The sequence below is a fragment of the Mytilus trossulus genome, chromosome 9, assembly GCF_036588685.1.
Source record: "Mytilus trossulus isolate FHL-02 chromosome 9, PNRI_Mtr1.1.1.hap1, whole genome shotgun sequence".
NCBI lineage: Eukaryota > Metazoa > Mollusca > Bivalvia > Mytilida > Mytilidae > Mytilus > Mytilus trossulus.
The window spans coordinates 31,437,141-31,448,544 of record NC_086381.1 but is presented as its reverse complement, the minus strand read 5'-3'; the positions used below and the strand labels follow the sequence as shown (position 1 = coordinate 31,448,544).

At 34.0% G+C, this 11,404-nt stretch overlaps 1 protein-coding gene across 1 annotated transcript; it reads left to right on the top strand.

Moving 5' to 3' along the window:
* Positions 1 to 2,644: 2,644 nt before the first annotated feature.
* LOC134683812 (neuromedin-U receptor 1-like) lies at positions 2,645 to 4,041 on the top strand. The gene has a single exon (XM_063543116.1). It carries the CDS (start codon positions 2,869 to 2,871, stop codon positions 4,024 to 4,026), a length of 1,158 nt encoding a protein of 385 aa, XP_063399186.1. The 5' UTR covers positions 2,645 to 2,868; the 3' UTR covers positions 4,027 to 4,041.
* Positions 4,042 to 11,404: the final 7,363 nt, after the last annotated feature.

The window sequence follows — 11,404 nt, the reverse complement described above, 5'->3', positions numbered from 1 at the left end:
CATGTAAAATATGGGCGAATTATATGTGAAATTCTACTCTATTCATTTCAATAGTCATATTTCGTGCAAAGGAGGACATTGTATCTATTAAAAACGGACAAATCCATCAGGTAAACATAAGGATTACACTTACAAAAATGTAGAGGATCATTCTGTACCTACTGGGTTGAGCTGTTATTATCAATTCGTTTTTAACGCCATCATTACAAATTTAACACTATAAGGTATGGGGATATCTGGATTCAGAAAATTTTGTTTTGTCCTCTGCTTAAACAGAATATTTATTAATCAATTTGATAATGAGAATGTTTATTTAATTCAAGAAAAAACATGCCCCCTTTGAAATTAATTAGTCGATATCTTATGCAAGACATGTTTTTTTCTACAAATGGCGTATTAGTGGCGCTCTGTGGCACCGTTAAAGTCCACAATTCCTCTAAAGTCCACAACAATTTCCCGCTAAAGTCCACAACGCCGCTAAAGTCCACAAACTTTCCGCTAAAGTCCACAAAATGACCTCCGCTAAAGTCCACAAGAAAACGCCGTTAAAGTCCACAATAACAAGTTCCGCTAAAATCCACAAAAAAGCACCGTTAAAGTCCAAACATTTTTTTTTATTATCAAAAGATCAATTCGCTGGTTTTATACTCCCAATAGTATATATATCTAATAAAAAGCATGAACCCTTGTTTTTTCAAAGTGTTTCTCACGAAAGCGTATTAAGGACATAGTAAACATAAAATTTGTAATGAAATATTTTTCAAAGTCGAATTTTGACTTAATCTCGAATTTTTTACCTTCTCAAATTTTTGAATACGACTAAGTAAAAATTCCAAATTTCGATTTTTTTTAAAACTCGAAATTTCGACTTTTCTCAAACGCAAAATTTCGTTTTATCAAACTCAAAATTTCGACTTCAAACTAAAAAAAATGACATTATAACGTACACATGAGTGATTTTGATAAAAAAAAAAAAAAGAAAAAAGAATGTACTTAGGTGAGGTTAGGTGAAAATGAATAAATTGAGACGTTAAATATGATACTATAAGCTGGTAGAGCATCAGTTAAGGATAAAAAATAAGCTAAAAATATTGATAGGTCATGGACCTACTTTTCGTGATATTTGAGAATTAAAATATGGCGGGAAAAGGCTGACTCGGACTTTTACATTATATTTGCATTGATATTGTTGGGTCTCAAAACAAAAGAAAGAAAATTAAGAATCTTCTAAAATTTTGATAAATGAACTTTCATGAGCTATTTAGTCTTACATGGTGTTATAGGGCAAAATAATTTTACATTGTATTGTATGGCAAAACCCCAAGGAGTCCGAATATTTAACACAAATTGCAAGTACATACTTAAGAAAGTATTTTTTTGAGTTTGAAGTAAAGTCGAAATTTTGAGTTTTAGAAAAGTCGAATTTTGCGTTTGAGAAAAGTCGAAATTTTAAAATTTGGAATGTCAAAATTTCGACTTTGAAAAATATTTCATTACAAATTTTATGTTTACTATGTCCCTAATACGCTTTCGTAAGAAATACTTTGAAAGAACAAGGGTTCATGCTTTTTATTAGACATATATACTATTGGGAGTATAAAACCAGCGAATTGATCTTTTGATAATAAAAAAAAATGTTTGGACTTTAACGGTGCTTTTTGGTGGACTTTAGCGGAACTTGTTATTGTGGACTTTAACGGCGTTTTCTTGTGGACTTTAGCGGAGGTCATTTTGTGGACTTTAGCGGAAAGTTTGTGGACTTTAGCGGCGTTGTGGACTTTAGCGGAAAATTGTTGTGGACTTTAGCGGTGTTGTGGACTTTAGAGGAATTGTGGACTTTAACGGTGCCACAGCGCTCAAATCACAACAGTTGGCAGATCAAGACAAATACGAAGTTGAAGACCATTGGATATTGTTAGAAACTGTTCTAAATGTGTTATTATAACTAGAGAATGTTCGTATCTTCAACAACCTCATGCTTATCTTATACTACTATTATCCAGTTTAGTTACCAAACACCTTGACTACAATAAATTTGTCTCGTTTAATTTTCTTAAACTTTGACAAAATACTTTGACCCTTTGACAAAAATATGAAAAAAGAAACTAAATATTTCCTTCACAATAGGACTTGTTTAAAGTGTTACACTGATTTGTACAGAGTTATTCTCCTGTAATGTTATTTATCACCTGAATACGGTTTTACGAATAGGGATCCTGTTGTAAAGAAAAACGTGTGTACTCTCCGTTTTATTTTTAAACATAAGACTTTAAATATTGTTTGGTGACAACACAGATTGATAAAAAATAGTCGAAATGTACATTTTAATTTGACATTTGAAGAGATTATACATGTATATATGTTATTAACCTGCAGAATTAGTATTAATTCTTCTACTACGTAGAGTAGAGAATGACGAATTGCTGTTGGCCAATCAAAATAACGTATTAAAATGATAAATACATGTCATGTTATTATTATTAGCCAATGAAGAACTGATATTAAACACATACCACGTACATATACGCCAGAATATGTCCCAAAAATCCAAAGGTTTGCATGCCACAATTACTTATGGTAAAATTTGAGGACACTTTCTATTTTGCTATTATTTAGATTACTTATTATTTATATTGTAGAGTGAGCTGCTGAAACAACTCGACATAGGAAGGAAGTTCTCTTGAGATAGTATCGTTTTTAACTGTGATTTCTTTATACTGCATGTAAACCACACACTTAACTTAAAGAGATTTGCAATTTTCAATTGATATAAGTATCCACTAATTTCGTATTCTAATTAAACAACAAGGAGCAACTCTTTTGTGTATAACAGTTCTAGACCTGTTCCTTCAAATAATAAATGCAAAAATGGCGGAAAACTATACAAATGTTGAAATGTCGCTCGACGACTTCAATGATGACGAAACAGCAAAAAGAACATCTGCAATCGTTTATTTATCAGTTGTCATGGCCTTAGGTATTCCTGGAAATTTACTAGTGATTATTGTGTACTTTGGTTCACACGGGCGAAGAGATGGCACACACTGGATGTACATCCGGGCTTTATCTATCACCGATTTACTGGTGTGTACGGTCGCAATACCATTTGAATTGTTCCAACAAACGCACCAGTTAACATTTTATTCTGCAGCAGGATGTAGTATATTCAGATCAATAAGCGTAAATTTATCCTTGACCTCATCTCTTCTTTTAATTGCGATGTCAGGAAATCGTCTTAGACGGGTATGTCAACCTCTAAAAAAACAGCTAACTATGAAACAAGGTTATGTGACGATTGCCATCGTAGTTGGAATTGCCTTGTTATTTTGTTGGCCGGAAGGAGCGTTGAGTGGAATAAGCTTGGAAAGGTTAGATAACAATTTGACAGGATATGATTGCAGCTTTTCAGACAGATTTCGCGGGGAAAATTACACAACGATATACAGTACAGTCCTTTTAACAGTGTATATTTCCTGTATGCTTGCACTTGTTATTATGTATTCAATAGTTGGACAGAAAGTGATCGAACGAACCAAATTTCAAAAATCTCTCCGAAGAAAATATTCAGTATCACCGTCATCTGCTGTTACAGAGACAACCGCAAGTGAAAACCTTACCACCGACACATTGGATGAAAAAAGTGAATGTGAGGATGAAAAAAAATCTATTGAAATGATTAAACATTCAGGAATAATTGAAAATAACGACAATAAGCCACATAAAATAAAGCGTAAGACAGTTTCAGAGAAGAACCCATCGAAAAAGGTTACGCGGATTGCATTCGTTATTAGTTTCTGCTTTATACTGAGTTACCTGCCGTACGTTGCAGTAAAACTGAATGCGTCTGTCATAAAAGGTCGATTTGTAAGAACGCCACTTACAAACGCCATCTTTCCTATCCTGGCGAGAACATCGATCATTAACAATATCGTAAATCCTGTCATTTACGGATTTCTCGATCCGACGTTTTTACTAAATTGCAAAATGACGATTAAACAAATCCTTTGCATAAAGTCCCAAAACTAAAGATATTTTATTTGAATTATGATGATTTTTTTTTGTGTATATAAATAAACATTTTTTTTTATTTAAAAACACATTTAGTTCAGTTTATTTTTTGTAAGAACAAACCAATATATGTGATTTCTAAGGTTGTTCAGTTGTTATATGAAGAATGTTTGTGATTATTGATATGTGCCTGACATATTCAATAGCATTTATTACATGCATCTGTTGGACTATACCATTGAAATATCATACGTTAAATAACCTTCCTTCTGTTTAAAATGATCATGAGTTTATTTTGTCACCATTTTACCACACAGGGTCCATTATTATTCCCCGAAGGTATCATAAGACAAGTAATCAGCACATCACATTATTAAGAAACTAAGGTTCAAACTCCCTCTGGCAAAGTTGACCAAATGGTAGGATATATTGTGTATATAATTGTGCAAATCGTGATAAAATCATGAAATTTGGTATGAAGATAGACTAAACGATAATTAAAAAAAAAATCAGCTGCTGGCCATAAAAAAAATCATTTTTTTCAAAATGACCAGCGCTCATTTTGCAAATGGCGTCATATTCAATAGGCTACATTTCGTAATTCCTTTAAAAGCTGTGTTATAAGAACATTCCGACTTAAGTTTTGACAACGTGAATTACAGTTACTAAAGTACGATTAAACAAAACAGAAATGACCAAAATGTGACATCCGGTTCCAAAATGGGGGCAAAACTGTTGAAAATGGCTACATTTTGGAAATCTTTTGAAAGCTGGGTTGTGGATAAAATCCAATGTAAATTTTGATAAAACGTAGATTACTGTTCCTAAAGTACGTTATAACAATACATACATGACGAGAAAGTGACTTTCGGTTCCAAAATGGCGGCCAAAATTATTTTTTTTCATTTCTTCTTATTTACAAAAGAGGGACGAAAGATACCAAATGGACATTAAAACTCATAAATCTAAAATAAACTGACAACGACATGACTAAAAATGAAAAAAGACAAACATACCAACAATAGTACACATAACACATAGGAAACTAAAGAATAAACAACACGAACCCCATCAAAAACTAGGGGTGGTCTCAGGTGCTCCGGAAGGGTAGGCACATGTGGCACCCATCGTGTTGCTTATGTGATAACAAATCCAGTAAATAGTCTAATTCAGTATGTCAAATTCATGAAAGGGAGGGGGATTGTAGTTACGACGTAGGGAACATATCCGATATCGTTTGTGAAACGTTTATTCCATAACGGTCAACCAACTCGTGATGGCGTCCGTAAAATTTACGGAGGGATGATTTCAATTTCACCATTTGGAACTCTTGGTTTACTAGCTTCATTGTGAGCAGCAACCCTCTATCAAGTAAATCAAAATAGGAAATGCAAGCACGGGAATATCGTATCAACTGGGAGATATATACCCCTATTGCAGGTGCTACAAGTGCTATCACTTACTACCTAGTAGAAAAGACATATTGCATTTCTTATAAATCCTGCTGAGTCCACCTTAATATGCTTCTTTTTGTTTGTGCCCCGGAAGAGAACCTCGCGAAGGCCGAATAGTACATAGCACTCATAAGGGCGCTGCTTCCTAACAAATGATTCAAATCGTGCCTTGTAAACAGCAAATGTTGATGTTGCTGTACTTGATGCAAGCAAATGCTTCTATGATGTCCATGTCTGTGTTTTTCATTCAAAATCAAAGCGAGCAAAAAACATTCGTTCCATCTGGAAATAATTTCTATGTCTGCGAAGCTGACCTCTTCACTTTCCCACCAAATGCTAACACACTGTCACATTCACAGAATGCACGAGGACAAAACACATTTTATATGTCATAAACATGAAGCCATGCAGTCTGTATTCCTTCCAAAACCTATCCACAATTTTTCCATACCTAATACTTCTAAATCTGTGTCAGATCTACTTACGTTTACTTTTAGTAACCATTTTCAGCAACAAGGTAAGGTTATCATGGACAAACATACGTGTATCTGCTTGTTCGTGGTTAAAAAGGAATAGCTGGGAAGTATCCATATTGAAATTGCAAAGAATATCTCACCTTCAGTAAGATAGGCACTTTTGTTAGTCTCTAAATAAGCAATAATGTCGGCTAGACACTTGCACCATTCATTTTTGTTGTCTTCTTTATTGAGCCTGGCGTTCTATCATAACCAACAATTTCAGTTAAGCACCCGCACCTTGTCTTATCTCGGTCCAGCCTTTAAATTATTAACTAAGTAAAAAAATCAAATACAATGTCTACTCTTGAATATTTATAATTGCAAGATTTTATGTAAGGCAGTGTGACATTATTTGTATACTTATCAAATATGTTTGCACGTGGTTACCTCGAATTGACCATAGCTGATCAACCAACGATAAATGCACCAGAATTTGGATCAGTTGATGGCAAATGGAACAATGTTTCAAGCATACCAATTTGCTACGATCTAATAACACTGTTAAAAGTGACATCCTTAGGCAGATACAGAGGAGAAATTTGGTTTTCATTGATAAAAAAATCGAAGTCGATCTAAAATTGAGAATTGAAATGGGGAATGTATCAAAGAGACAACAACCCGACCATAGAAAAAACATCAGCAGAAGGTCACCAACAGGTCTTCAATGTAACGAGAAATTCCCGCACCCGGAGGCGTCCTTCAGCTGGCCCCTAAACAGATATATACTAGTACAGTGATAATGAACGCCATACTTATTTCCGAATTGTACACAAGAAACTAAAATTGATATAATACAAGACTAACAAAGACTAGAGGCTCCTAACTTGGGACAGGCGCAAAATGCGGCGGGGTTAAACATGTTTATGAGATCTCAACCCTCCCCTATACCTCTAGCCAATGTAGAAAAGTAAACGCATAACAATACGTACATTTTAAATTCAATTCAAGAGAAGTCCGAGTCTGATGTCAGAAGATGTAACCAAAAAATAAATAAACAAAATGACAATTATACATAAATAACAACAGACTACTAGCAGTTAACTGACATGCCAGCTTCAGACTTCAATTAAACTGATTGAAAGATTATGATTTCATCATGCTGTCTACTTTGAAAAGAATTTAAAAGTCTAGAAAAGAGATCGCAATCACTTTCCATGTTTTTCGGCTTTGTTTTGTGACAAAGACATTTCCAGTGTTATTTGACGGCTTTTATAGGAAATAATTCTTTTATATCTGGTTATAAAAATATTTTCTGACGTTTTGCTTTTGCTTCAAAAGATCTTCGTGTTGTTCGGATCCAATATTTTGGTGTCTATATACATATCTCACCGGCCTCCGAGTCAACAATTTCCTTAAAAGAGTCAATTTTGTACAAATCTCTATATATACTAATGATGCTTGTATCATCATTTGCAAAATTCTTTCGATTTGGCTTGCTAATATCTTCCACTATAAGAAAAACTTGGCTTTTTAAGTTACTTTTGGTCAATTAGCTTCTAACTTTCTACACAATTATTGCTTACTGGCTGCCAATTGCAATAGTTAGGTTTAAAACATGTTGGTGGCGTTAACTCTAAAACACATTTCGGGGCACCACCTATATTTATAGTGTTATTTTGGTAGTATTCTGTCAGGACCAATTATGCTCTCTTTTAAATATATGTTCAGTGGGATTTGACAAAAAGAAAAACATCATAGTTTACATATAGAAATTGACCATGAACGTTGGTTAAAAACAAATCTTTACTTCAACAGAGATGAAATCCAGGGCTTGTATTTGATATCACGATATTCTTGCTCGAGGGTTGCTGCTCACAAGGAAGCTATTAAACCTAGAGTTCAAAGTGTCAAAGTTGAAATCATCTCTTCTTAAAATTTACGAACGCCATTATGAGTTGGTTGACAGTTATGGAATATCCGTGTCACAGATGATAGTGGATCTTTTTTTAATGTTGAAATTACAATCCCGTCCCCTTTTTTCGTATTAGATTCATAACTGGGTTTGTAATAACATGAGCAACACGATAGGTGGCAATGCTATGGCATGATCTACTTTCTCTTCCGGAATATCTAGTCCCATCCCAGGTCGGTGTTGCTTAGTCTTACTAGTCTTTAGTTTTTTATGTTGTGTTTTGTGTACATTTTTGTCTGTTTGTCTTTTTATTTTTGACCATGGTGCTATCAGGTTTTTTTCGACCGATTAATTCGAATGTCCCTCTGGTATCTTTCTCCACTTTATTAGTACTTTTAGTAGTCATCCCTAGGTTTTTATTTTCGACGTATGAATTCGACTCTTTTGTTGCTTTTAGTAGCCATCTCAATGTTTTGACGGAGTTCGTGTTGCCAGTCTCTGATTTTTTGTTATGTTTCATTTAGAGTATTTTCAAATTTTGAGTTTGAACTAGTAATATACGCCTTTTATTTAGAGCATACGTTACGAGTAGCAATCACTAGGTACCTCCAAATATCTTTAATTGTTCGAATTGTTAAAGTTTTGTTAATATGGAGATATGTTGGGAAGGACATGAAATCTGATATCTAACGGACGAAATTTGAAAATCTAAATTAAATAAAATATGCAATTAGTACAAACACTTTCATTGAATCTCAAATGATTATTCGAACAGTTTATAGATTTTGGATTTGTCTGCTTTATATATATTTATATATATATATGCACATGTCTAGTGTTATTATCTGCTAGTCCTTAATCTATTTCGATCTCGTTCAGTCGAGAATTACCGTATGTAGACGCATTAATTCCTATAGTTGAATTAAACTAAGCGAACTAAGGGTTGTATATCTAAAAGACGGCAACACTAAGTCTACAGTGGCTGTTATAGCGAACACAAGATCACAACGACATGCTCATACTTCTGCCGTAACGAATAGTGAGAAGTGCAAGATACCACAGGGACTTTCAAACTCATAATTCGCAATTAAACATTCAATATCATTACTAAATGGGAAAAGAAAAACACACAAATTTAAAACAGAAGATACAAAACAATTGAGAAAGGCAGATGGTTTTTTTCAGGGAAAGAATACAATATCATTGTGAAATCAATCAAGGTACTAAAAATTGTGTGAATGAATGGAGACAAGCCTCATCAATCTCCAATATAGATTTACATGGAATAGAGCACTTCTGAAAATCCCGAAAAACAACTATTTTATTGATGTACTGATTAGTACGAAAACGTTCCGGAAGCTACACAATCAAATACAAGGCGTTTTCTCATAAATACCTGAGTCAGTACTGAACTGTACTAGATCTCCTGCGCGGATCAGGGTTCTGAAAACGAACTGAATAATTGAAAAGATCTTGGCATTTTTCTTTTGGTTAAATCAGACATATAAGAGTTGTTCAGTTTAAAATGGCCGTTACAGTATCAAAACCGTTAATATATCCAAGCGAACTTGAAATTAAAGATACTACCGACACAGATAAATCTGCTTCATATTTAGACCTTTTTTTCTCGAAATGACTACTGATGGTAGGCTGAATACCAAAATTTATGACAAATGCGATGATTTTAATCAACCTACAGTCAATGTTCCATTCTGTGTATCAATATCCCAGCGGCACCAGTATATCGAGTATATGTGTCTCAATTGATACGTTTATCTAGAGCTAGCTCAAAGTACGTTGATTTTGTTGAACGAGGAATACTGCTATCTCAGAGGTTGCTTAGCTAGGGCTATGAATCAATCAAATTAAGGTCATCAATCAAGACATTTTTCGGTCGACATCATAAGCTGATTGGAAATTATGACAAAAGTGAGTCAGAAATCGTATCGGATATTCTTCCTCAGTCATAATAACCTTCCATCTTTACCGAACTGAACAAAGAAATAACACGACGGGTGCCGTATACGGTGCAGGAAGTGCTTATCCTTACGAAGCACCGAATTTCACTCCCGGTTTCTAGTGGAATTCGTGTTGTTTCTTATTTATTATTGATAATTGTTGATGTAAATGTCCTTTGGATTAGTGAGTCTGTGTTTACTCCTTGGTTTTGATTGTTATTGCCTTTACTGGTGAGGGGTCCTTCAAAAATGTGACCTTATAATAAGGATCAACATGATAAATAGCAGATGTCTTATTGATAGATGTGATGCCATCCTGTGCTTGTGTTAGTGATATGAGTAAGAACCTTTCCAAAAATTTGAAGTAAATACTGAGGTTATCAACATCAAATATGGCAACATGGGGAATGAAATAGAAATCCTTGTATAATATGTAAAGGTTTTCACTGGATTCTAAAATTGTCTTATTCTCATCTGTTTATGCGATTATATGTCGGTATCTGCTCTTTAATATAGGTTACAAACAGGACAGACACTACTAGAAGTTGATATATACAGATATTTTAAATACATTTTCTATTTGAAAGCTTTCAAGAGTCAATTATATAAGAACCGTAAATTTTGTTGTTAAAATGGTTTTGGATGTCATCTTTTTCTTTAAACAAAATGTACCTCTTGATCTTTCAATAAACATTATTTCATAATTCAAGGATTGGCTTGAGATTTATAACAAACTTATGTATTAAAGTCTAAGGCGAATTATGTTCTTTATGTTTAATCGTAAATTTCGTCTGCCAATGATGTTAACAAGGAACCTGCCAGTTAACAAATTCTCATTTGTCAGTTTTAATGGTTAAGCTCTAAGTTTATTATTCTTTGTAGGAATTTTAAATGTTCGACCACCAATGATCTATTTGATCATATAGTTCTCTTCAGGCAGACCCAATTTTAAGTGCAAGTTTCAAGTTAAGAATGTACTCTTCTGACGATTTTAACGTAATTTGGAAGTGGTCAACAGAATATAACTCGCGATTTACTTCGATCTCGCAAAATGGCTGAAAAAGTCATATTTCGCAGAAGATAAATATTATCGTTTAAATGTACATTATTGTTTCCATATTTTCATTTAGTCAAAAATGAATTAACAAAAGGTAATTTTAACCAAACAGAAATGGTTGTATAAAAATAGAACGACTTACTCAAAGTCCCGGATACGATTCTGCAATGTAAATAATCGCCTGCCTGTAGTTATTGTTTTCATTGATAATGATACGCAAAGTGAAAGGTTTTAAAAGTAAAAAGCAGAAGGAGCGGTTACGGAGGGTTTTACAGGGTCTTGTAAATCAGAGAAGTGAAAGATGTGCAACAGATGACAAGGTTCTTTTCGTTTTGAAGGACCATTCCTATGCATCCACGAATGATGTAACCACCCCCCACCCTTTTTCATAAACGTCGCGAAGCAGTTTTTGTCAACTTCGACAAAAATTTCCTAGTTTTTTGACAAACGCATAGTGAAACTTGGTCTACTTTCAGAGGGTCTGTATGGTTGTCAAAAGTGTGTACTACCTCTGCAGTTGAGTCATACATCTGGCATTGTGACATATGGAATGTCAG

What these genes read in the sequence shown, in the direction of transcription:
- LOC134683812 (XM_063543116.1), top strand. Translation starts at nt 2,869, where the DNA reads ATGGCGGAAAACTATACAAATGTTGAAATGTCGCTCGACGACTTCAAT.